This window comes from Oncorhynchus mykiss, chromosome 3, assembly GCF_013265735.2.
Source record: "Oncorhynchus mykiss isolate Arlee chromosome 3, USDA_OmykA_1.1, whole genome shotgun sequence".
Taxonomy (NCBI): Eukaryota; Metazoa; Chordata; class Actinopteri; order Salmoniformes; family Salmonidae; genus Oncorhynchus; species Oncorhynchus mykiss.
The window spans coordinates 49710176-49737543 of NC_048567.1; the positions used below are offsets into that span (position 1 = coordinate 49710176).

General features: G+C 42.2%; 2 protein-coding genes across 5 annotated transcripts in view; both read left to right on the forward strand.

Moving 5' to 3' along the window:
• zak (sterile alpha motif and leucine zipper containing kinase AZK) overlaps nt 1–21762 on the forward strand; it is a 55009-nt gene extending 33247 nt beyond the window's left edge. The window contains exons 8-20 of one of the 3 annotated variants that reach the window (XM_036974435.1): nt 3268–3354; nt 3751–3825; nt 5927–6033; nt 10250–10385; nt 16356–16400; nt 16516–16546; nt 16654–16793; nt 16938–17000; nt 17091–17189; nt 19211–19327; nt 19606–19680; nt 19925–20078; nt 20222–21762. In XM_036974435.1, coding sequence (XP_036830330.1) covers nt 3268–3354; nt 3751–3825; nt 5927–6033; nt 10250–10385; nt 16356–16400; nt 16516–16546; nt 16654–16793; nt 16938–17000; nt 17091–17189; nt 19211–19327; nt 19606–19680; nt 19925–20078; nt 20222–20928 — 1836 coding nt within the window. In that variant the 3' untranslated portion in view covers nt 20929–21762. Of the gene's footprint in view, nt 1–3267; nt 3355–3750; nt 3826–5926; nt 6034–10249; nt 10386–11424; nt 13263–16355; nt 16401–16515; nt 16547–16653; nt 16794–16937; nt 17001–17090; nt 17190–19210; nt 19328–19605; nt 19681–19924; nt 20079–20221 lie in introns of those variants that run through there. The other 2 variants (XM_036974436.1, XM_036974438.1) reach the window with 2 other exon arrangements.
• On the forward strand, nt 21701–25287 carry cdca7a (cell division cycle associated 7a). Of its 2 annotated transcripts, none has more exons than XM_021597179.2 (10): nt 21701–21831; nt 22573–22701; nt 22815–22934; nt 23055–23270; nt 23363–23437; nt 23574–23762; nt 23895–24029; nt 24127–24276; nt 24373–24509; nt 24601–25287. In XM_021597179.2, exons 1-10 carry the CDS (start codon nt 21811–21813, stop codon nt 24629–24631), a joined length of 1203 nt encoding a protein of 400 aa, XP_021452854.2. In that variant the 5' UTR covers nt 21701–21810; the 3' UTR covers nt 24632–25287. The 2 variants fall into 2 exon arrangements, with proteins under 2 accessions (XP_021452854.2, XP_021452856.2); XM_021597181.2 differs by having other exon boundaries at nt 22576–22701.
• The last annotated feature ends 2081 nt before the right edge of the window (nt 25288–27368 follow it).

A 27368-nucleotide genomic window follows, 5' to 3' on the forward strand; every position in this document is an offset into this window, starting at 1 on the left:
TACAAGTGAATATATGCAAATTGGCCCATATCTCCACCTATAGTATTCAACAAAATAGGCCTGGGATTATACATCCTTTAAGCAGGGTTCATACAGACATTGGCAAGTCAAGTTCAAAGACTTTCAGGGACTTTTTCAAGCACTTAATTGTAATTTTCAATGACCGCAGTTGTACAATTGTTTATACAATTGTAAAATTTAAATAATTGTACATACAGGGCCGGATATAGAACCCTGCTCCCCCCAAAAAGTGTCAATAAAGTAGCCCATTACCACTTTAAGAATCATGTATTTTTTAGGCCTTGCCAATACATTGGTATTTCAATTATTACTACATTCTAAAATACAGTATGTGAGAATAATGTGGACATTGCCTGACTAAATCGATTGGATGCATGGGGATTTTTCTGTTTCCTATGTGGTCGATGCAGGCACACATGAATAGCGGTAGCATTAATCTCACCATTTGAATCTCACCATCGCTGTTTTTATCATGAGAAAGTGACCAAAAACCAGGTTCCTTTTTTTAATGGAAGGATTTGTATGGAAAGCCAAGTTGAAGCCAACATTAGATGTCGTCCTCATAATAACCGCACATGGTTTTACCGCAACAGCGTGGCGCAACGCCCTTCATTTGAAGCTGCAGAAAAAGAAAGTGGCCACATCTCTCACAAAAACAGATTTTTTTTGTGAGAGAGAATTTATAGGAGAATTTATAAATTGCCTACAATAATTAGAATAACTTTTCAAGCATCAAATTGAGAAAATTTCTGATTTTCAAGGTAGGCCTATTCCAGGACTCTCCTGGATTCAAGTAGTCTCCTCCAAGCCCCTTGTATTGTTTAAAAATGCAGGTCTAACATGGAAAACAAAATGTATTTATCATGTTATTTCATTACCAGATGAATAGTTGAACAGGCTGTGTACAGTAATTTGTCATTATATCCAGAATAATGAATAGAAATAGCTTTGGGTGTGTGTTGCGCAATAGTCAGTACTACACAACTGCATACAGTAGACTGTCCAATCCGAGGCACAAAAACATATGAAAACATGAACTCGTAACCGTGATGCTTTTTTTCTCTGTTAAAAAAAATTGAATGAGATCCTGCTATAAATCAAGCAGACAACAATAGATGATCAACATCAATTCGCTAAGGATCTTAGATCCAACGTGGATCCCGGCACAACTGTCTTCACTGGCGTAAGGAGTGAGACACCAAAATATTCTGGACATTCCTCGCAAACACAATTATTTTCCAGCACTTGGGCTGTTGTCGCATCACATGCGCTATCACAACAGCTGTTCACCACTTGACTGTCATTCAGAAAATTCCTTTCTGGGTCAGATGATGATGATGTGTGAAAATATTAAGGCACAACTAATCAGCTGGACACCAAATGAAATCCAACAAGTATTATGCATAATTATTGAAGAACCACATTAATGACAATACCGATTTTAGGTTTTAAGTATTAAGGTGAGGTGACTCTTTCGGTTAGAAGCATTCAATTTTCCAATGCATTTGGATATGTGTGCCGATGAAATCTGTTTTCACCCCATAACGAGACAGGAAATGTTATGTACTTACACTGCATTTCTGAGATCTCTATATAAAAAACTGTCTGAGAGTTAGATCCAGGATTCTACAGAGTTCAAGTTCAATGTCTATTTTAACTGATTAATGATTAATATATGATATAATGACAATTTATACTGCCATAAATGCAAGGACAGAAAAGTTGTGTTTTATGTCGCAGGATTTTGAACACATTTGTCAAGACACCAACCATAATAAAGCATAAAACATTTCAATTAACTCTTGAATTTGATTGAAAATAGCTATTATCCCTCAGAGGACCATCCTCCTCAGTGAATTTCATAAAAATAAAAATAGTGAAACATTAATAAAGTTATCCTTTTTAGTTAGAACTATACAAAATATGTTTGCATGTCACCAAATAATTAATTAAAACTCACTGTTTTGCAATGAAGATCTACAATAGCCTTAACAGCACTCTGTAGGGTAGCACCATGGTGTAGCCGGAAGACAGATAGTTTCCGTCCTCCTCTGGGTATATTGACTTCAATACAAAAACCCAGGAGGTTCATGGTTCTCAACCCCTTCCATAGACTTACACAGTAATTATGTCAAATTCCAGAAGACGGTCTTCAACCTATCAGAATTCTTGCAGCATGAACTGAGAGGTTGTCCACCCAATCAAAGGATCAGAGAATAAATCTAGTACTGAGATCATAAGCTACAGCTAGCTAGCACTTCAGTGCATAAAATGTGGTGAGTAGTTTACTCAAGAGAGAGAGAGAATAGTTGAACATTTTTGAACAAATTAACTTCTTCAAAAATGATAGAGAAGCAAGAGAGATTTCCTTGTCTTTTTTTCACTTTCCCTTAGTGAATGCAGCTAGCTAGTTTAGCCTACTCAAACACCCAGAGAGGGATGCTACATTATGTTAGCTAGCTGGCTTTGGCTATCCAACACTGGAATTCTTCCAAGTCAAGGTAAGCTAAACTGCTTGCTGACTGTACACTGTACTGCATGATTGTAGAAAGTTTACTAATGCGTTAGTTCTATTAGCTATTTTGACTATAACGTTAGCTAACATGGTGACAATGGTGTAGGCTGTGTGTAGAGGTTAGCGATTATGGTATGAAGGTTTGGCTTGGAAAGTGTTTTTGCCTGGTCACAGACAGCTGATGTGTTGTGCACTGAAGTCCACAAGCGAAGGGAAAAGTTGAGAGGAGAGCGCATACTGTATATACGAGAAGGAATTATAGATCAGCTACATGCAGGCAAGAGTGTGCAAGGTGGTATTGAATGTGTTACTGTCTTTGACCTTGACTACTAAAATTTATCTCGAACTGTGCACCTACAAAAATGTAATTCATAAGCTAGGTTGTAGCAACCTCATGATGGGTATAGGGAACATTTGAGTATCATGAAGTAGCCTATACCTATCGATGGTACATTGAGCTGGGTGAATGGAATATGAATGACTGTCATCCAATATGCTGTAATAGAAATAAGGCCATGCTCATAAAAAAATAATCGTCCTCCCTCTTCTTAAACGGCACCGACCGCCACTAATCTTAATGTAATGACATGAAGAAAATTGGCAGATTATTATCAATGACTTATCATCAGCTGTAATAAGTAGTCCAGTGTAGGAAATCCTCACTGGTACCCTAGTTTATAGATGCATTTGCTCGTTGACTGACCATGACCCCTCTCGTTTCCCTGTGTCAGGTTCTGTGGGAGATGCTCACCCGGGAGATTCCCTTTAAAGGCTTGGAGGGTTTACAAGTCGCCTGGCTGGTGGTGGAGAAGAGTGAGGTACAGCTGCACTTCCTTTTTCCTCATTATGCAGTCTTCTAGGAACAGATTGACTGTAGATGTACTGTAGCTTCCTTTATCTATGCTAATAGATTTTGTGAAGAGACAGATTCCTGACAGTTTTTCTTAATGAGCCAGTGTATCTTTACAGGAATCCTTTCAGTCATCACACACCAGTATAACTAGTTGGGGGATCGTCATATGGGCCAAAGCCAATTGATCCCACTCATGCAATATCCGCATTCTCAGAACCAGGTCTCCAGTCACATAAGTCATCCGTATATTTGACCTGCCTCCTGACATGCTCTAAATTCATATTCTGACCTCAGAACAGAAAGCTGAGACGACTGCAATCCTTTTAGTGATTGTGTGTGTGACTGTGTCTGTCTGTTCCAGAGGTTAACCATTCCCAGTAGCTGCCCAGACAGTTTCGCTGAGCTGATGAGGAAGTGCTGGGTGACTGATCCCAAGGTACGACGTCCTCACACATACCCACATTGTCACACACACAGAGATCCTATTGAATTATATGTAATTATATGCTATCGCACACATACAGTTGAAGTTGGAAATTTACATACACCTTAGCCAAATACATTTCAACTCAGTTTTTCACAATTCCTGACATTTAATCCTAGTTAAAATTCCTTGTCTTAGGTCAGTTAGGATCACCACTTTATTTTAAGAATGTGAAAAGTCAGAATAATAGTAGAGAGAATTTATTTTAGCTTTTATTTCTTTCATCATATTCCCAGTGGGTCAGAAGTTTACATACACTCAATTAGTATTTGGTAGCATTGCCTTTAAATTGTTTAACTTGGGTCAAACATTTTGGGTAGCCTTCCACAAGCTTCCCACAATAAGTATGGTGAATTTTGGCCCATTCCTCCCAACATAGCTGATGTAACTGAGTCAGGTTTGTAGGCCACCTTGCTCGCACATGCTTTTTCAGTTCTGCCCACACATTTTCTGTAGGATTGAGGTCGGGGCTTTGTTATGGCCACTCTAATACCTTGGACTTTGCTGTCCTTAAGCCATTTTGCCACAACCTTGGAAGTATGCTTGGGGTCATTGTCCATTTGGAAGACTCATTTGCAAGACCCATTTGCGACCAAGCTTCAACTTCCTGACTGATGTCTTGTGGATATATTGAAGCAACATCTCATCATTTTCCTTTCTCATGATGCCATCTATTTTGTGAAGTGCACCAGTCCCTCCTGCAGCAAAGCACCCCTACAACATGATGCTGCCACCCCCGTGCTACACGGTTGGGATGGTGTTCTTCGGCTTGCAAGCCTCCCCCCTTTTCCTCCAAACATAGCGATGGTCATTATGGCCAAAAAGTTATATTTTTGTTTCATCAGACCAGAGGACATTTCTCCAAAAAGTACGATCTTTGTCCCTATGTGCAGTTGCAAACCGTAATCTGGATTTTTTTTATGGCGGTTTTGGAGCAATGACTTCTTTCTTGCTGAGTTGCCTTTTAGGTTATGTCGATATGGGACTCGTTTTACATTGGATATAGATACTTTTGTACCTGTTTCCTCCAGAATTTTCACAGGGTCCTTGTTGTGGTGTTCTGGGATAGATTTGAACTTTTCGCACCAAAGTATGTTCATCTCTAGGAGACAGAACGCGTCTCCTTCCTGAGCGGTATGACGGCTGCGTGGTCCCATGGTGTTTATACTTGCGTGCTGTTGTTTGTACAGATGAACGTGGTACCTAAAGGCGTTTGGAAATTGCTCCCAAGGATGTGTGTGTGACCAGACTTGTGGAGGTCTACAATTTTTTTTCTGAGGCTGATTTCTTTTGATTTTCCCATTATGTCAAGCAAATATGCACTGAGTTTTAAGGTAGGCCTTGAAATGCATCCACATTATTTTTTATTTTACCTTTATTTAACTAGGCAAGTCAGTTAAGAACAAATTCTTATTTTCAATGACGGCCTAGGAACAGTGGGTTAACTGCCTGTTCAGGGGCAGAACGACAGATTTGTACCTAGTCAGCTCGGGGATTTGAACTTGCAACCTTCTGGTTACTAGTCCAACGCTAACCACTAGGCTACCCTACCGCCCCAATGATGATGTCAATTAGCCTATCAGAAGCTTCTAAAGCCATGACATTTTCTAGAATTTTCCAAGCCGTTTAAAGGCACAGTCAACTTAGAGTTTAGAGTTCTGACCCACTGGAATTGTGATACAGTGAATTATAAGTGAAATAATCTGTCTGTAAACAATTGTTGGAAATATTACTTGTGTCATGCACAAAGTAGATGTCCTAACCGACTTGCCAAAACTATAGTTTGTTAACAAGAATTTTGTGGAGTGGTTGAAAAACGAGTTTTAATGACTCCAACTTAAGTGTATGTAAACTTCCGACTTCAACTGTGCATACTCACACATAGCCACTGTGCACAGTAGACTCAGCACACAAGTCAGTACTACAATGGATAATACTAAAGAGTAATGTTATGTTACATACAGTTACAAGGCCAGTCCAATAGTCTTGAGTAGATAGATATACTACATGTCTGCTTATGAATATCAAACTGTTTTGTTTCGTTTCCACCTAGGAAAGACCCATGTTCAAACTTATCCTTACAACCTTGGAGACCATGTCCAATGACAGCAAGCTTCCAGAGCAGTGCAACTCCTTCCTACACAACAAGGCAGAATGGAGGTACTGAGATCATACTGTACGACTGCAATTCTCTCCATCTCTTCTAGACCAACACCGCTATATTCTAAGGATACGCCAGAACTGTTTCAAATCAATAGGCCCATCTATGCGCAAGTGCTGCTTTTGTGGGCCACTAAATGTCTGAAGGGATTTTTGGGAGTGTGCATACAGATCTTTTATAATTGCACTGATAACATAAAGGCATCAAATATCTAAAGAATCCCCCATCTGGATCTCCTTCCTCTCTATACCCATAAGGTCTAAAAAATAATCAACATCTTTTTCAAGTCCAAGTGTTTAATTGGCCTGCATGAGCAGCTGGAGGATTAGTGATGTTCAGCACAGCCTGGGTGTCAGCTGCTACTGATTTCTCTCTCTCTGGGCTTTTCTACGCTCACAACTCTTCATAGAGCCGTGTCCAAGCAGGTGAGCAGCTCAGTAGTGAGAGTCGATCAAGAACATGTGGGTTAGAGTGAGGGAAATGTTGCACACCAAGTACAGTCGTAGTAGCTAGCTAGTAAGAAACGGGAGAAGTGTGGAGTGGTGCAGCCTGAGCTTCTCTTGCATCAGAGGCAAACAGGTTGCAGGAGCGGTGTGTTATAGTTTCTCAGGGTGGCAGGCAGTTAGAGCGTTGGGCCAGAACCGAAAGGTCACTTGTTCGAATCCCAGAGCCGAGAAGATTTAAAACATCTGTCGACGTGCCCTTGAGCAAGGCACTTAACCCTAATTGCTCCAGTGTCGCCATTGGTATTGGCTGACCCTGGCCGCGACCCCACTCTTCCAATTCACATGTCTACAATACAAACTTGTACATATATAAGCACCCAACAAATTATTATAATAAGTAAGTGTCCCACTGATGAAGGCTCAATGGTATTGTCAATTCTGTCACTTGAAAAAAGTAAAACTAGGAGTAGGTGTCCTGTATTTGCATCTCAGGAGGTTGGTGGCACCTTAATTGGGGAGAATGGGCTCGTGGTAATGACTGGAGCGGAATCAGTGGAATGGTATCAAATACATCAGACACATAGTTTCCAGGTGTTTGATGCCATTCCATTTGCTCTGTTCTGGCCATTATTATGAGCCGTTCTCCCCTCGGTAGCCTCCGCTGACAAATGGCTCCTGGTGTTGGCTATACTAAATCTGGCCTCATGCTATGTTTCTTCTCTTTTATCAGACTGTTAGTCCAGTGAACAGTGGCTGTCTGTCTCATTAGCTATCAATGCACTCATTTGTGTAATAGTGTCAGTTAGAAGCTGCTCACTGCTCTGTAACGATGGCTCAGAGCGCTCTTGTTGCAGTCTATATTAAGGCAGTTTGCACATGGTCCAGTAGAGCATGAAGGGACTCCTCTTTTCGCTGTTTCTCTGGCACCTGTCTAGATCAGGGAGGAGGAGCAGAGAGGGGGAGTTAGTTGGGGAGGAAAAGAAAGGGGGAAGTTAGAGTGCTGGGGGAGGTAATGTGAGAGGTATTAGAAAACCTGTAAATGAGCAGGATAGGACTAGAAATACAGTGTTTGTCAGGAAAGCGACAAGCAAGAGAATCAATTATGAGGGAAGTTTCAAGTATTAGTGGAAAGTCTTTGAGGGGATGGGAGGGAGTGTGGGAGGATGCAGGAACAGGGCAGGAGTTCCTGTCTGTGTCACGTGCCTGTTTATAAATAGTTACTTTGGGAGCCGATTGTCTTGGCCTCTGACTCAGCATGGCTACCCATGGTGCACCACACAGCCCCACCTGCTGGGCAAAGCAGACCCGACCACTCAGTGTGTGTGAACCACATTAGCAAACACACTGGAAGGTAAGTGTTCCTCTACTGTCTGTGGCCTTAGAGCTGTCACTAAAAGGGCAGAATCCAAACTTGAGAAACACATGCAGAACTTTGAACTCTTGTGTATATTGCATGGATGTCAGGGAGAGATATGTTTTGGAATCTCAGTTAAGCACAAGTACCTCAAATCAACAGTTTAACACCAGTATTATAAGTGTTGAGGTGGATGATGTTGGTTACTAAACACATCAGGGGTGTCATACCTTAGCTCAAGACCAAAAATATAAAGTAGGCAACAACAACAAGAAAGTAGACTGAAATCCCAATGGCTGTTTAGCGTATTGGGTGGCTGGATGGCTTTAGAACCATGCAGAACATCTCTCGGAGAGCAGCTGCCAGCCTGCAGGCTTTTCTCTCACTTTTAGAAAGCAGAGAGTGTGAGTTTGCTTTGCCTGTCAGCCGTTTAGGCAGTGCGCTGATTGTTTTGAATTTAATGTTGGCATTTGAACTTGTGCTTTTAAACCTTGCTGTAATCTGATAATCTGGGATTATTTGAATTGGGAATTGGGAGTTGAGGGAGCCCTCCTTTTTGGTGATCATCCGCAACCAAAACCTATACTGAACAAAAATATAAATGCAACATGCAACAATTTCAAAGATTTTACTGAGTTACAGTTCACATCAGGAAATCAGTCAATTTAAATAAATTCATTAGGCCCTAATCTATGGATTCTACATGACTGGAAATACAGATATGCATCTGTTTAGGGGAGACATCTGTGGCATTGTGTTGTGTGACAAAACTGCACATTTTAGAGTGGCCTTTTATTGTCCCCGGCACAAGGTGCACCTGTGTAATGATCATGCTGTTTAATAAGCTTCTTGAAATGCCACACCTGTCGGGTGGATGGATTGTCTTGGCAAATGAGAAACAATCACTAGCATGGATGTAAACAAATTTCTGCATAACATTTTATAGAAATAAGCTTTTTGTGCGTATGCAACATTTCTGGGATCCTTTATTTCAGCTCATGAAACATGGGACCAACACTTTACATGTTGCGTTTTATATTTTTGTTCAGTGTATATTATTGATATTAAAATATAGGTTGTGATAGCTCTAGGCCTAATTGATATTTTCATTCATTTGCCCAGTAGGCTAGTGCAATGTTGGTTTCATGTATGAAAATAGACACAATTGAACAAATTGCTATTTAGAGCATCTGCCCAAAATACATGTCCTGTTTATGCCAAATGTGCATTTTCATGAAGTGACAGAATGCTAATATTCAGATAATGCAAATCATGAAAGATTACTTAGGCCTACATCATCATCTTCAGCCTTCATCCATAATCCCTACCTGTCTCTGATATAATGCATTCCCACCTCTCAGTCTAGTTTGTCCACCTTCCTGAATTAAAATGAGATATTCTAACAGATCAATCATGCTTGCAAAACATCATTAAATATTGCTAAATTATGTTTCTACTGCTAGAGGTCCTGCACGTCTTATAGAATATTAGCTCAAAAATGTTGTGGAGCTCCTAAACAGTACCGGCACCTATTTCAGTCCACGTCAAGTACTGGCTATAGTGTAGCTGTAGGGCTGTTTTTTTGTTGTTGACAGAATGAGCAGTCAGATATCGCAACTGCTTTGTAGGCAACACAATGATATCAGAAGGAGACGAAAATGGCCCGGGGAAACTTTTTCGCGGACCGCCCCCTCGTTGGCTGTATTAATATTTCGGAGCCGCCTTGTTGACACAAAACGTTTCAATATTCTCTGAGCAGCCTTGTTGATACAATGCTTTCCCTTCCCTGGCGAATAATGCAGACAGGCAAATGCAAAAACTAGCTTGGGCGCCCACATTACGGGGCAATCAGAAGAAAATGTGACTACACGAAACGCATAGGTTTGACACTGACATGTAAAGGGGCTTTTGTCATTTTTGACATTCTTTGAACGAGTTTGTTTGTCTTCATGTGTCCTTGTCGATTGTAAGTAAGTAATTTGATGTAGACCTATGCCTTTTTATTTCAATGCGTGTGTAGGATTTATCTGGCATAGTTTGCTTCCGCGGTCACCTGTTTTATGCACTAGTTACTTTCACATTGATGTCTGCATTTCAATTCGGCCTGGTTGTGACTTGATAGAGTGAATTATGCATCTATTTCATGTTGCACTGTATGCGCCGTTCTACAAGTAAATTAGTCAATTAATGATGAGTGGGAGTTGAGTAGTGGTTGACATTGTACACGCCGTTCCACAGACCTTTTAACCTAATATTGCGGATAATAATTAATTGCTGGGGTCATTTTGTTTTTAAATCTCTGTAGAAATGCAGCAAATGAGCTTCAACTTCGCACACCCCACCTCACTTTGCCATACCCTCGGTTTAACTAAACTGACGCCACTGAAACGCATCCCTATGTTGTCTGTGCTGTAGCTGTGAGATCGAGGCCACACTCGAGAGACTGAAGAAGTTGGAGAGGGATCTGAGCACCAAAGAGCAGGAACTGAAGGAGAGAGAACGTCGCCTGAAGATGTGGGAGCGCAAGCTCATCGAGCAGTCCAACACCCCGGTAAGTTCCTCAGGAGCCAAAACCCACTGCACCCCACACCCTCAGCACAACCCCCACACACCGTCTCCTCCCTGAACATGAACAGCACCACAGTTTAGCACCACCTTCACTGTGTTGGTCCATGTGTCACGGCCTATGTTCTTGGTCACAAAGGGAAGCAAATAATTCAGTTTACTTCAGATTTCAGTCTGGAATGGAGGGAAAATTTTAAAAATAATGCTCTGGCTAGGCTCAATGAGTCTCACCGATGGGCTGTTGTGTTGAGTAGAGGTATTAGCTCATCGTGCTACTCTGTGTGGGACTATGTCACTGAGCCCCCATTGGCCATCAGTGATAATTAGAGGTCAGTGTGATTGTAATGTTGGGAATGCCAATGTTGTCACGCTTCGCTGCTTGTGTGTATTTGCCTATACTACCCTTTCTATGTGAAGCTTTCAAAGGGACACCCCACTCTGCCTTGGCCTCCTGTTTCTGTTATTGCTTTGGCATGCAACACATTTAACCTAAATATTACCTTTGTAGTTGGATGTGTTGGTTGGATTTGTTTATCGCACTTCCACATTGTAGCACTAATACTTTGTTTTGTCCATTGTATAATTGCATTCTACAGCCATGCAATGGGAATGTCTTACAGTGCTTTGCCTTGGCATCAATTTGACATTAGTTTCAATTGATACATGCACTGATGTATTGGGTAAGAATCAGTACTGTCATCCTGGGAGATGTTACCGTGTTAGCTATCTCTTTGTTTTCTCCCTTTCTCCTAACTTAATCTGTCCTGTAGACTCCAATTGTTTCAGTCCAACCTTCTCTGATAATCCAATTTACTATATCTCTCAACTCTACTCTTCTAGTGTTTGACAGTCACCTTTTTTATAATGGGTATAAAAACAAAACACATTTAATCATTCGTCTTGGTGTACAGTGTGTGGTCAAAGACTGATTTCCTTCCCTCCTTTTCTTTTCCTCCCTCTTCTTCCCTACCTTTCCTCTCTCCCCCATCTTTCCCTCTCTGCTGTTCCTACCCGTGGCGGCTCAGATTAGCACTGAGTCGTTCTATGAGTCTAAGACGGAGGAGTCGAACAGTTCGGAGATGACGTGTCAGATCACATCCTCCAGTAACGGGGAGGTGGAGGGGATGAGTCTGCAGGCCATGATGAAGGGCTTTGGGGACATGTTTGCCTTGGACATGGGGGGCCCCGTCCTGCACTCTGGCATGCAGGGCAACATGCAGGCCAAGCAGAACTCTTCCAAGTGCAGCAGTGTCAGAGAGGGCCGCAAAATCAACATGGCCTTGGGGATGTCAGACGACAGTGATTAGAGCAACCTGATTGGTAGCATCCGTAACATCTGTCCATCAATCACTTTGGCCTGTGTCTAAACTGTGGTCTTGCAGCAAGCTCCCATGCATATTCCTTTTCACATTACTGGTGTTATGGACACCATCTTCAAACATTAGATCATTCATTACTAATAGCTTTTTATTCCTTGACTGTTTTTTTTTTGTTGTTGTTGTTGGAACAATCCATTTTTCACACATTCTTTTGAAAAACAATAAAGCATATCCAAAGATACTATACTTGATGTAGCACAGAGATGTTCTTCTCGCCGTATGAACACAATGTATTAGAAACGGTCCTCCTACATGGCTCACATGGATGTCATTAATGCCTAATGTACTGGATGTATAGTGCCATGCTGTAAAGAGTCATGTGAGCAACTTGCATTGAGGAGGCAAAGCTTTTATGACATTTTGCTGACATTAAGATTGGCCAATTTGTTCTGAATGTGGTGGAGTGCAGTTGCTCTGATTGAGTCTCTCACCTGGACGAGAATGTACATGTGGTGTCCCTCAGCTGACCCTGACTCATGTCAGCGGGAGAGAGAGAAAAAGTTTCCTGATATCCATGTTAAACTACAGACTTCCTGTGCCCTTTTTCTGTATATACAGTGTTTGGAATATTTGGATTTCAGGCCCGCAAACCATGGCTTATTGGTGTAAAGTGCACTACAGGTGTTTGTGTAGTCTCGCTTCGTGTGCTGGTTGACTGCTGCATGTTATAGATGCATATAATCAGGATGTTTGTGAGGAGTACCATAGACCTTAGACTACAACACCTTGACAGGGGTAAGTTCTCATAGACAAAAGGCAACTATTAAGGACCTTTATTCCACTAACTCTGTTATTCAGTGGTAGGTTGGCCTTTCATTCAATTATTTAGGAAGTAATAACAGTATCTCTTTGGAGAGATATGAAATATTCTTTAGATGGCTTCTCTAAGCTAATGATTATCTTTCAGCTAAACATGTATGCATCTGCACCAACAGTTTTGACCACAGACAAAAGTGTGTTTAACCATGCCCAAACTGAGCCTATTGAAGCTCACCTTAACAAGTGCCATCACCAAATGCCCTGTAAATTCTGCTATTTATGGTCATATGGGACCTCATCTCTTCTAAACATATCCAATATGGAGGCTATTTCTGTCTGACTCTGGCCCAACAGGTTCCACCTATTTCTACTTAGTTGATGTATGTTTTTGTATTCTGTTGTGTAGTTCTTAAACCTAGTCACTCCAAAACACATCCATTGACATAGACAATAACCAACCGATACACCTCCTGATGTGAAAGTCAACCACTTTGTAAGGTATTTCAGGACATCGAATACCCAGAGTTGCAATATGATCTATGCAAACTTCAGCACCTTGGATTAGTCCAATTCCTTGGATTATTCCGATAGAGTTATGGCACACCATTAAAGAGACACTATTAGACAGACTGCTGTTTGATATGAACATATTTTTCTGCAACCTCTACTGTTCCTTGTTTTTCAATAAACATTTTCTCATTAAACTTCCTGCTTTGGTTCTTTACTCTCCCTGTTTTCTTACATTTCCTTCTTCTTCGATGAGGTTTAACGGCGGTTGGCATCCAGTAAATGTTGCATTACCGCCACCAACTAGACTGTAGTATAACTCCCTTATACTTTGCTTGAAAAAAGTCAAATACATTTAAAATACCCTACCATCTAACCCTACTCTCATTAAAACCCAACCACCCTACTCCACTATTGAAACGTTTCTAGTCCTACCTCAGGCCAACAGCCTGAAAGGACAGTATACACTACCACTCAACAAACCCTTTAACCCGGTAACTCTTACTGAAGCATATATCATATTTTGGCCTATCCCTCTGTACTGATACAGATCTACTACTCACACAAATCCTGTCAGGATCCCTCCCCCTGTACCCATCTTCCTCAACTTTCTTCACTACCTCAGCATACGACACCTTCTGCTCTACTGTAACCCTGGTAACCTCAACCTGCCTTTCTTGCACTGGACTCTTCTGATCCCCAGCTCCATGGGCAACCCTACAATAAACACATACAGCTTCTTTCCCCAATGTTACACATTCCTTTGTCTCATGCCCTTCTGCACACTGCTCACACCAAGGACCCTCCCTTCTGCACACTGCTCACACCAAGGACCCTCCCTCCTGCACACTGCTCACACCAAGGACCCTCCCTCCTACACACTGCTGCCACATGCCCATAAGCTTGACACCTGTTACAACGTAACAACCTGTAACAAGCTTTTACGAGAACTAAAATATCCTAACCTCACTTTGTTGGGCAGAGACTCAACATGAAAACTCTAAAGAACAGCCAATGACTCTTCTGTTTTACCACCCACGCCACCTTGTCTGTGTTGCACCAAACGACGAGCATCACAAACACCGGGAATCTTCCCCTTCAGTTGGTCAACCTTCACATTTACTGCTACCCCAGTAATCGCTCCTTTCAATGGCGCCCTTTTCTTGGGAGCAATTCAAGTCACATCTATTGTCCCAATTAGTTTGGCGCGAAGCCTCTGCTCCCTCTGACCAGCAGAAACACAAACAATTATCACAAGACCACTTCGGGTTACCTTCACCGATTCCACAGTACCAAACACATTTTTCACACACTGAAACCACAAATGGATCAGACAAAAGGCAGGGGTCCACTTCCTCCAAAAATATCCCTCCTACAGTCACAGACTCGTCTTTTATCCTGACCATCAGTGCAAGCCTCAGGCTCCGAGGACTTCACCACACCTGCCACCTCCGATAATTCACACTCACTCACTTCCATTTCTCCTCCTGTCTTCAATCTGGCGTAGGTCTCACACTGCTTCCACTTTCTGCCATTCTTTCGACTAACCATCTCCCTTTTTCCCCCCAAAGTGTTTACCTGACTCGAGCTCACCCTCTTCTTCCGTCTCTCTCTTTGACCTCCTCTGCCTCTCTTTTTCCCTCCATTCCTCCTCTGTATATGTATGTGTCTCGTTATGGTAATATTGTACTTCTCATAACATTCATCTCATTCTTGCCCTCTTAAGGGATGCCATTCTCCCACTATCATCCTCAATCTTTGTCTTCTCACATTTCCTCTTGGTTTTCCCAGTTTTTTTTTTTAGTTTTTTTTGTTACCTTGAAACTAACAACTAATTCAAAAACGTTACAATAACGTCACAACAAAGGTTTGTTAGCCACAAAATTCCAAATGTGGCCAAGACAATAAGAAACATTTTGTGCTGGGAGAAAATGAAGAAAATGTGACTGGTTAGAAATATAACTTCAGATGTGGTCTGGAATAACTATGTTTTAACAAGTAAGACCTGAAATGAGTCATATTACATTTAATTGATTTGCATTAGACCCATGTTCACACTGTAGTCCTCAAGGTTTCAAATAAATATATAGTCAATGGTGGGACTTCTATCATTAGCCAACTGGGCACCACTCATACTTGGCGCAGAACATAAATGTGTATTGTATATGTTACACTTACGGACAACGCCTGCTTAATTGCCCCTGCGGGGATTGACAAAGTAATGTTGAATTTGTGGTGTAGCCACTAGCCAACAGGTTTCCAATGCTTTTCCGCCTCTATAGTGTAATCAACTTGCTACAGTATACTCCCATTCCACATGGGGGCAGAGTTGTGTGAACTACTGAACTCATCTTCCCTGCCAAAGGAATCCCAAAGGCTGAGCAATTTCTACTGATATCCCCCCATCCTTCCCCTCCTGTCATCAATTAAGATCTGTTTCCGTTTGTCAACAGTATGCTAAGGATTTTATTAAACGATTTGAAGTCATTTGTGACATACAATATGACTCCTGTAATCGCGATATTATGTCACTTTAATTAGGCAAACTCTGTTATGGAACTGTGGCAGTAGTGTAGGGTTGGTGTTTTTTTTATGTGATTACTTCCGAACCATACCACTGGAGTAGACGAAAAATGCAGCTGGGGGCGAGGGACTTCAGAAGGAGGCTGCAAAGAAGTGTATCGCGCTAATTCTAAAACGGCCCTCTTTGAATGCGATCTGTTGAGATTGCCATTCATCTCAGGCTCTGGGCTGTTATACGATTCCGTGGGAAGCAAATAGAGAATGCTCCGATTAGTAATTAATTTAGTCATCTTCCCCTCAATTCTCCCGGTGCATCGTTTCTGCCACCACATAGCAGCCTCGTGATCATAATGATGAAATTTGCATTTTGTCTGGCTACTTTCTGCCTGTTTATACTTAATGAACAGTAAATTATTTATCTTTAAAATGCATCATGAAAGACCAGTCAGATGGGCATTGGACACATTTTAGTTTGATATAGACATTCAGGACCCAGTCATCTTGATTGCAGAACACTAGCTGCAAAAAAACATTGCTATAAGACATGGTAAACATGTCTTGGAATGAAGTAAGCCTGTATGTAATGTATACTGTATGTAATGCACCGATGTTCATAATGATTTACTTGCACGCATGAATGCGAAATCTGTGTCAGAGTCCAAACGTAAAGAATAGGCAGCATTTGTTTCTTTTGAGCTGTGCACATTTGTACTACGTGACCATTTAGAGCAGTATTCCCTAGTGCTAATTCAGTTTTGTCTCATTCTTCTTCTTCTTCTTTTACACAGCTCCTTCCCAACCTTCATATTCATTCCTGGACAGAGGAACATGTGGTCAGTATCAACACGTATCAATCGATGACTTATTTAGTTTACTTGACCATTTTAATAACCATTTATGCCTCCATTGACTATGAATAGTAATGCTTTTCCAATTCCATCCCCACAGTACTTTTGGATGCAGCAGATATTTGGGGCGGGTATGTTCAAAGTCACCATATTATGCTGTAGGTATGTTCAAATGAAGAAACCCATCGTTTTGGCGTGTATGCGTTTTCATTTGCATTTGTTTTCCCTGTGTTCTCAGCAGAGGGGGCATATGGCATGCAGCTGTATGGTGACCTGTTTAAGGAAAACCACATCACTGGCAAGAGGCTGCTGCTGCTCACGGAAACAGACATGCGAGACCTGGGGGTCAGGTCCAAAGGTCACATCATGCACCTCAAGGTACCATATTACCTTTCACACTAGCATGAACTAGCCAGCCATTTCACAATGTGTCCATATGGTATAATTATTGAAATTGAGCAATATGCTCATACTAATTATTTTGAAGTTTGAAGTCTATGTATAACATGCTTTCTCCAACAGAGTGAAATTGAGAAGCTAACCAATGACTACATTGGGCTCTTCCACTTCCCTCCACTAATGAAGGTACTGTATGTCCTTTCTCTTTAATATTATGAAATGGTTGGCATTGTTTACTGTTACAATATGTTCCGTCTGGAAATCTCTGTTCCGCAGGATGCGTGGGCAGAGGAGGAGGAGGAGGAGGAGAGGAGGAAGATTGTTAATCTGGAGCTGGTGTTTGGGTACCACTGGAAAGCAGGAACAGGTCACTCGGTAGGTTTTCAATGGACACTGAAAATATTATATGACAAATAACCAAGATGTCTTGGTACTTTTTTTTTGCATTTTCAAATGTATCTGTAAAATAATTTAGTCTCAGTTCTGGTTTGGTTCAAATGCCTATAGTCATAGCAAACTTGTTGTCAGATAAGATTGAAACTGGTATGCCAAGATGGAAATGCTCATCTTCAAGATGCTGTTTCTCTAGGTAAAGATGCCCATATGTTCCCCATCAAACTCAAGCAAACACTGACCACTGTTTCACTGAGCTTGCTTTGCCTTCAAGACATATCCTTACAAGAGAAACAGATTAATAAACATTTCATATAATCCCATCCACCCCCACTTGCTCATCGTCCTTTGTTAGGGTCTCAAACGTTGGAGAGAGGCTGCTTCTCCACTTGCTTTTTGAATTTCATAAAAAAATAGCCCATTTAGCCAGAAGTCATTTTCTTTTTAAAAGGCAAATGTTATTTAATCTTTCAGCTGTTCATTGTCCCATCATAAATAGTCCCCTTTCAGTGAGTTCGGCGGGGCTGAAACGAGCCTGCTAATTGCCTCCCATTTCTTCTGACATGTGGTGCTTTAGTGGGTAGAAAACACAGCAGGGAGAAGGAAACAGGAGGCTGAGAAAATGAGAGCTAATTATTTTCCCCTGCCTGGTGTCAGGTTCTGTGTCAGCCTTGTTTTTACAAACTGGAAGGTTTTTTTGCACTAAATAAAACAAACCCGCACTGCTTTTTTTTCCCGCCTCTCTTTGCTGGCGGTGTCATGGTAGCAGCTGCACTTCTCAAAGACAAAATGAGGGCCTGCGATTGTGCGGCCACCATCTGACAACCACTGAGGGTCCCCTACTAATGAGGATATCACCGCGCAGCCAAGAGAAAGGTGCTGAATTATGTATGAGTTGTCATTAGAGCAGACGCACTCCGGTCTTGGGCATCATTATCAGACATTGTTTCTGCTGGAGTGATTAGACCAGCGTGGACCTGGGGGCCCTGGTGCGACTGGCCAGGGCCGACACAGGGCCGCTGCCTGGTGTGTCTCGGAGCCAGAGCCTTCCTCACACTTGCTCCCCCTTTGAGCCCCGGTCCAGCCCCTGGGGACGGTGCAGGAGTGGGCTGAGGCTCCTCAGACGAGTGTGTTAGTGGCACTTCTTTGATGTCTTCTTCTGTGATCCTTCCACACAATAGATTGGTCCACACCGTGAACCCTGTGTGGTTAAGCAGTGACCTGTGGCTTCATGGCTGGCTTTTGGGGATGGCAAAATCATTACTGCTTTGTCAGCATGCAATATTCAGAAGGAGTATGGCGTTGGGGTTTGCTCAGATTTGTATTTCCTAGTGAGGATTTGATCCCTATGTCCATTGAGCAGAAAATATTGAAATACTGAGTTTATTTTCAGCTAACTGGAATAATATTAGCATTACACTGTATTTTTTCACAAAAAATAGCACCACATGTCAAGATTCTGCAAACCATATCCACTACAGGAAATAATACTAGATATCCACCGTAGCAACTTATGTTTACCCCTGAAGTAAAATAAATGTCTTTGCAAGCATAGGTTGTTAACATTCTCATTTTTATTATTCATGTTTGACCACTTGTTAGGTCATCCTTCATGCTATGATAATTCAAGAGACATGCCATCCTCTGATTCTGAGAGCACATTAAAAAAAAAGTGTGGGGAAAGCACTCAATATTCAAACATTATGTCTTAATTGAACGCAACTCACACAGGATACTAGGTGAAAGCAGAATTCAAATCTAAAAGTATAACATAACTTGCGCTTCCTGTCAAATTTGATCAGAATTTCATATACATTCACATTACAGAAATGTTCAGTTCTAAGGAACTACCTCTAGGCTGTGCTGTTGGTTTAGGAAAAAATGAAGTTAGGTTCTCAACTGACAGCAGTTCTATTTTATATTTTTTTTGCGGAAAGCAACAGTTTGGAGCCAGCCAGGGATAAATAAATATACTGTAAGACCTACAATCTCTCTTTTTTTAGGACTGCAAATGGAAAATGTACATGGAACTTGACGGAGATGAAGTTGCAATAACGTACATCAAGGATGTGACCTTTGATGCCAACAGACAGGATGTGGATGTCCTGAAGATGACCAAGGTGTGATCATAAGCATTACGCCATGCCATGTGCTGAAAGGGCATCCGGACTTAAAATCAACAGTCACTTGTCCTTTACATTTCTTTGTTGACGGTTTTTATGACCATTGAAGGAGCGTACCCTTTTGCTAAATGTTATGACATTTAAAGTCCCTCTTTGTATCTTCAGATAAATGTAATTATTCCTTGAATTGATGTCATTGCAGTGTTGAAGATGCACCGTGCTAGCTAGCTTATGCATGATGATTAATTACCATTTATCAAACTATTTCCTTGCAGCCCCCATTTGTGATGGACAAATGGGTAGTTGGACTACGGGACAATCAGGTTGTTGACTGCATTGTTAATTATGAGGTGAGTCATTAAAAACATATCCTATAGGGAGACAGTCCTACAATGACCTAACCATTGCACTACATAGGCCTACACTACACCTTTAGGCTAGTCATTACCAATAATAAGAATTCTACAGTAAAATGTAGGTTCACAGTGTACTGTCTTAAAAAATGAAATACATTGAATTTAATTTGACTTGTAAATGTGATCTGATGTTTAAAATCGCGTACAGTGATTGTTGTGTCCCTACACTTGCCACTAGAATGATGTGAGATCACCAAAGTCTACGCGATATAGCCATGCAGTGATGTGGAACCCCACTGGTGGACGAGATGAGATCAAGACTGTGGAGCTGCTGATAGAAACAACCCAGTTGAACATAGAAGGGAACCCCAGAAGCAGATCAGACTCAAAAGGTAAACTTTACTTTCTATTGTGCTTTGGATGCAGATTTCATTGACACGTGGTGCATTTAAAGCTGTCTTAAATACAGAATGAACAAATGTATGAGCACTTCTATGTAGCCGATCCTACCAGTGGATGTTCTTTTTTGTTCCAGATGTGGATCCCAGATGGATGTACAATCTGAGACAGAGGCAGCTGAAGAACCAGTCAGCAGCAGAGCAGCATGGTGCCCGGACCCCCACCGGTGGCTCAGAGACCTGCATCCTGTCTCAGTTCCTGTCTGCGTATGGAGACCAGGCCTCTTCCTACGCTGCAGCAGTGCGGAGGTCTCCCAACCGCAGCTCCCTCTCTCCCTGGTGCTCCCGCAGCTCATCCCCCACCACCGGCCTGTCTGCCATGCTCTCCCCCCTCTACCTGGGGTCAAAGGGCAGCAGCCCCTCCAGCACCACCTCAGATAGCGCATTGGAGCGTGAACGCCCGCTCAGTGCTGGGGCAGTGCAAGGTTACCGCAGGCACAGCAGCTACTTTAAAAACTCATTGACTGTGACAGGGGGCCACAACAGAGGTGCATGGTCCAATACAAGGGGAAACTTCACACAGAATAAGTCTAGCAGAACCTCACAGCAAACAGGGAGGCCTCGGTCCCATAGTTACAGTGTAGTACCTCAGAACTGGCCCAGGGTGATACCGGGCATATCACCAGCGGTGGAAAACTCCAGTACAGAGCAAGAGGGGGCTAAAGTCAGTGAGGGGGGATGGATCAAAGTGGAGCGCCAGAAAAGGTTACCGCGACAGGACAATAAACAGGTCAGAGGAAGACTGAGGAGAGGGGGTAGAGGTGGCTGTAGTGGTCGAAGCTGAGGATCATTTGCTGTTTGAAACTGTTTACATGTCTGAATAGACTGGACAGCAGGTTTACTTTGAACATTATCCTTCACACTACTTCAAAAATATATATTTTTAAACGTTCTCTCGAGGGATCTTTTTAGGAGTAATTTGAGCTTGTGAGAATTGTGATTTAGGGAATGCACACAGTTCAGTCTTTTAGGGCTGAATTCTGAATTGTACTGTATGCACTCAAATATCTTTTATATTTAACATGTAAGCCTACATATATGTGAACTGTTTTATATAAGGCTATATAGTAAATTGTATTGACTACATTGTTGTAATATTTCTATTTATGAGAGATAATTGTGCCTTTTTTTACAATATAGAAAAGTTAATGTACGTAATATATGTTTTATATAGGTTTTAACTATATGTAGAGATTAAAAAAAGAAACATATATGAAGTTCATACGATTCTCTCAATATCCAAGAACACGACCACCACACCTGGTGGCAAGGACGCGGGAGTTTTTCTATAAACCCGCCCCTTTATGCACAGTTCTACGCTATGATTTCGCGCCAGGGCGTAGTACTTGAAAGGTTACAAGTTGGTGGATCAGTATATGACATAGTATTTTCAAATATTTGTCAAATAAAAATGTGTTGAACAGCCGTTTGTAAAAATATATATGTTTGCTAATTTGTTGTCGCAGATTTGTGTGTTCTATTTTCCTTTTAGCTCGTATTTAAAAAAAAAAGTGTATATACCTTTTAGGACATTTTCCTGGCGCGGGAAATTTCTCTGCCCTATCTGCAAGTCTGGAGGTGTTTCTCTGCATTCATTAAAGGACTGAACAAGCGTGAACACGAGTTTAGATTGACTTTCTTTGCAGGAAACTTTAAAGAAAACCAAATGAGTCCATCTCGCTCTAGGGTAAGGAATGTATAATTACATATAATAGCTATATCAAAGTTACAGGGTACTTCTAGATAGCTGCAGAGAATGATAGCTACCTACAATTCTCCTGTGGTAAACTTGTAGCTAGCTAACGTTAACTTTTCTATTTTCTTGCTCACATTTTAGTCAAGCTGTTGCATACTTCCCGCAAAAGCTGCTGCAGACTGCCTGCAGTCTCGTTGGAATTGCAATGCAACCGTTGCTTTGCCTTTGCTTCAAATCAAGTATCCTGCTTCGCTAACTAGCTACCATGTGTGAATCTAAACAGTTTTTAAAATATATTAAGTAACGTTAACTAGTTATGTTTTTAATCAACCATTTCAGTGGCTACTAACTAGTTACACTACAGATTTGGCTACTCAGATTCATATTTTATCCTGACAAGTTTTGTCAGATGTCAAATGTTGGTTGTATCCTAAATCAACGTGAGTGAATCTTACTTGGCTACTGTAGCTAGCAACTCTTTTTTCTATAGCTAACTTCATTGACCTTGTAAGATCCATTTGTGTTAGCCGTGATATAGCGCTACGTTAGCTAACTTACCTTGTGGTGTCCGGAATGAATCTTGCAGTCACACCCCTACCACCATAGGTATTGCTGCTTCTCTCCCTGTCTAGGAGGGCAGCAGTGTACAGGCAGTTTCTAAAACCAATAGTACTCACGGTGTTTGTCTATGGTCATTCAGTTTTTCCTAACTTTTTCCGCTTGTCGCTCCAGCAGGCCCCCCAGCCTCCTTCCACCAGGATGAGTTTGCGGAGCTTCCGTAACGTGCCCATGGAGACATCCTCTTCCTCCTCAGATGACAGCTGTGATAGTTTTGGCTCGGACGGTGGCTTTGCCAACACGGTAAGCCGAATTGTTACGTTTCCACCCAGTTAGAATTAATGTTTTACCATATTCACTCATTTTAATGAGTTCGTTGTTAATGAAACTGTAGTTTGTGGTTTCACTTTGTGCAGAAAAGTAGCTTCAGAGAAGCTAAGAAGGTGGCGGAGAGAGCCAAGGTGTTTGAGGCTAGCTCGGAGGAAGAGTCTCTCACTGGGTTCGAGAATGCTTTCAGCAGTAAAATGAGTGCCATGGTGATTTATTTAAATTAAAAAAATATTTAAAAAATGTTCTTGATATTACCAGCTTAATTTTATTACACAATGGTGGCTACTATAAACAATAACCTTTCAGAATGTTGCTCTGTGTTTCAGACAGTGGACTCTGACTCGGAGGAGTCGGTGGGGCCTCGGCGGAAGGGCCGTCGGTCCCAGACCCTGAAGGTGGCCTTGAAGTTCCCCACCAGGAGGGCCACCCAGAAGACTACTGCAGCAGAGCCCTCTAAACAGCCCAAAAAAGAGTCTGACTCCAAGGAGGGAGGCAACTTCATGGACAAGAGAGCGCTTAACATTAAGGAGAACAAAGCAATGGTAGGACGGGCTCATTCACAGGAGTCATTCTGGCAGTTGCCTGCTGAGTGACATTTGAGTGTTAATTTTTTTTTGTGAAATATTTTGTTTAGCTTGCAAAGCTGATGGCAGAACTCAACAAAATACCTGGCTTCCCCAGAAGATCATCCCTGCCTATGATGAATACGGTAAGTGGGACAAGATGGAGGATGAGGCTGTACTATAAAACGCATATCAGGAAACCGAAGATTTGACTATTGATGTCTAGCTACCATGTTTGTTTTTTTTACTGTATTTGATTGGGTATGTTTTAATTTCCTCTAGCCTCGTCGTGCCCCCCGCCAGTCTCTGGGAGCCTCAGGACCCCGTAGGAGGAACCCTGAACGCACCTCTCGGCCCCACACTCGCTCCCGCACCCTGGTGGACGGCCCCCCCAGCCCTCCTCCAGAGGAAGAGGAGGACAAGTTCAACCTGGTGCGCAGGAGCCGCTACTATGAGGAGGTGGATGAGGCGGTGAGTGGCACACCCATACCCTTGTTGTAAAGTTAAATATTTTTATGTTTCCTGATCTGTCCGTTCAACAGTAGTGGATCTGAACTCCAGGAATTGTCAGTTCGGTTGATATATTTGTGAATGTGTTTATAGAAGGCGCCTCATCGGCGTAACTACAGCTTGGGGCTAGCTATTCCTCATGTGGTGCGGCCTGTGGAGGACATCTCCCAGATGGAGCTGGATCTGATCGCCAACAACGTGCGGGAGAAGGTGTACAACAGCTCCACTGTAAGTTCCCATTCTCCTACGGTGGTTCTCAAATGCAAGGTTTCACATTCGTACTGCCATGTTCAGAAAATTCACCCCTCTGATTTACTTGACCTAGGGATCCACTTGCCACCAGTGCCGCCAGAAGACGATCGACACCAAGACCAACTGTCGTAACCCGGAGTGTGTGGGGGTGAGGGGTCAGTTCTGTGGCCCATGTCTCCGTAACCGCTACGGAGAGGAGGTCCGAGATGCCCTGCTGGATCCTGTAAGTACTGCACTGTTCTACTCCCGAGCCATCAAACGGTGACTCATTCTTTGACTGTTGTGCAGCCTTGGTTGAACTCGCCTTGGTATGTTGCAGGAGTGGGAGTGTCCGACATGCAGAGGGATCTGCAACTGCAGCTTCTGTAGAGCCAGAGAGGGTCGCTGTGCCACTGGAGTTCTGGTCTACCTGGCTAAATACCACGGCTATGACAACGCCCATGCCTACTTAAAAAGGTAAATGTTCTTTCCGCTAAAGCACTTCAATCGTAGGACTGTGATTGGTACTGTGTTGGGAAGTCAAACATGGCTCTTTCTCTCTCTGCAGCCTTAAAAAGGAAATGGACGAGAGCCAGTAAACCACGGAGGGCGTCACCTGATTCTGGACCTGACTGACAAGCGTTGTGTTAAATATCTCTATGTTCCATAATGCAAAACGGTTAATTCTTCTATTGTTCCTGATTCTGTATTTCTTTTCTTACATTGTTTTAAATGTATAAAGTTTTACCATCAATTACGTGACGTAATTTGATGAGTCTTCCTCACTGTTTATACTGTTATGATGAATATCTTCAATGTTTATAGTTGTTTGCTTGTGATCTCACTTTTAACCTGCAAGTTGTTATAAACCCAAATATATATCAAATGTGTAAGGACTAGTTGGGCTCTATGGTAATTGTACTCAAGATTCATACATTTTTCTGTAAGAAAATTAGCTTTTAACTTCAATAAGGCTTATCTGCTGTTTTAGTCTCAGCTGTTGGAAAGTAAAAAATGTTGTCACGGTTACTCTTGACTATTTGGTAGTCTGTCACTGTCCCACAATGCCCCTGGGGTGGAGAGGACACAGTGAGCCATTGACCCCCCCCCCCCCCCCCCCCCCCACTGTGATATCTGACAGTGCCTGGTTATATCCTTCATTAGATAACTGTCACTAATGGTGTGGAAACAATTAGCAGTGTCTAATGGGAATCTCATACCTGTAAATCAATTCTATTAAAGCACTTTCTCGCTCTCCTCTTTCTCTCCTTTCATTTTCCAGCTATGTTTTACAGTGCAAATAGTAATGTTCTCAGTTGTCACTCAAGTAGCAAAGAAGTTATTGCCTGTATTTTCTGTTCAGTAGTGTGGTACCGCACAGGGCATGTGCGGTGACTCTTTGGTGGTTCATTGCTATTAAGCCTTTGAAAATGTACTGCATTTGACCTGCACCGTATCCAGTGAGCATGCTCTCATTAACACTGACACTTTACGTTTTGACATTTTAGTCAACGCTCGAGTGTGTTCGGCGAAAGACTCTTATTACAGGAGTAGCTACTCTAATTCGGTGTGCGCTGCTTTGTTAAATTTTGGGAAAACAGTTGGAAGCTTGTCCTGGGTTACGAAAGGATACATGTTGGTCACAAGTTTGTAGTAGTCCATTGCCTACTGTCATATGCAGTAGAAAATGGCTCTGGCTTGCGTTGACATTGGAAAAAATCTTGGCGACCGTTTCACATAAGCTGATCAAGGCACGCCACAGATTTGGTCTGAATAGCATCCTCAGTTTATAAAAGTAGACATCTGGAGATGTGCAAAGAAAGAAGCAAGTTTTACTGCTTTAAACAGTTCTCCACAAATCCATACAGTGATGCTGTGTTTAGGTCATCATCTCTGTTCCCTACATTTACATTTTCATATTTTTTGGATCATCTTTTTCTCCCCCAGAAACAAATCTTTAAAAATCTATTATTAGCATAATAAAGATGCACTTGAAAATACTGGTATTAAATACCAATGATCATCCACTTTGAGGTGATGAATATTTAGGGAAATAATTGTTTACGACGTGCAAGCATTGAGCTGATCTGGTAATCAGGCTATGAAATACAATATTTATTCATTAGAGCGGATTTAATGAGGCCTTGCGGCGCTAATTATGAAAACCAGTGTAGCAGTAAATGAGTAGCGCACGGTGGTGGGCTGTCGGGTACCTGTAAGGAGGGAATGGGGGTTGAAGTGCCCTGAGTGCCATGCCACATTGAGCAACACAGAGCCACAGCCCTTCCTTGGTCCTGTCTGTCCAGACCCCAGCACTACATCACTTTATCTGAAGACCGCACACAGATGGGCCCTCAGCCCCCACAATGCCCTCTTCTGCCAGGGCTGGAGGAGTTAGAGTAGTAATGATGACAATCATGTTACATGAATAATGATAGTGATATTGTGCTGGTTGAACTGCATAGCTATTATCATGCAGGTTTTCAGATTGCATAGAAGGATTTTTCATGCATGTTTTTTTTTCTTCAGTTTAATTGATTGATATTTTCATTATGGCTGCAGGGTTGCAAAATTACTTTTACTTTCCTAGGTGTCTAGTGACTGAGAAGCCAGAGGAATAACAGCTGAATAAATGGAACACACAATTCATGATCACGATGGGATCTGTAGGTCAAAATCAACAGATGAATTACAATGTAGAATGCATCTGTCAGATCTCCGCAATAAACACCCTTTTCAGCTCACTGCCATGGAACGCCGTAACTAGATTGTCATGTCATGTTCCATGTTAAGAGCCACTGTAAGGCCTGGATCACACGAGCACAAAAAGAACGGCAGGAGAGCCCATTCAGGGGGACTAAGACGTCTTCGGTACTCTTTTCTGTGATTTCTTGTGCAGGTGGACAGAAGTTTCTAGATAATAATATTCCCCCCCCCCCCCCAGACCTCTGTGTCCTGTAGACTGTCGAGAGTGTGCCGCTGTTGAGGAACAGCAGCGAGTGACTCTTGGGTGGCAGGAGACTTATGACATGTATCTTACCACCGACTCCAGACTGTGAGCAAATGGAAACAGCAGTTTGGTCCAGGTGTCAGGGACATTATCCAAGAGAAAAAGGCTGCCTGCAGTTGCTCCATCTCTGAGGAAATTGCCAACTCACCCTAACAAAGGAAGGCATAAGTGCACTCGCTGCCGCCTTCAAAGAACGCGTGACAAAATTACGTTATAAATACAGAATTCTTCACAGAGGGGGGAAAAAAACACATCATGCAACTGAACTTGTCAATCCTGTTATTTTTGCATGCTTCATTAAAGCTAACTTGTTGGGGAGCATATGT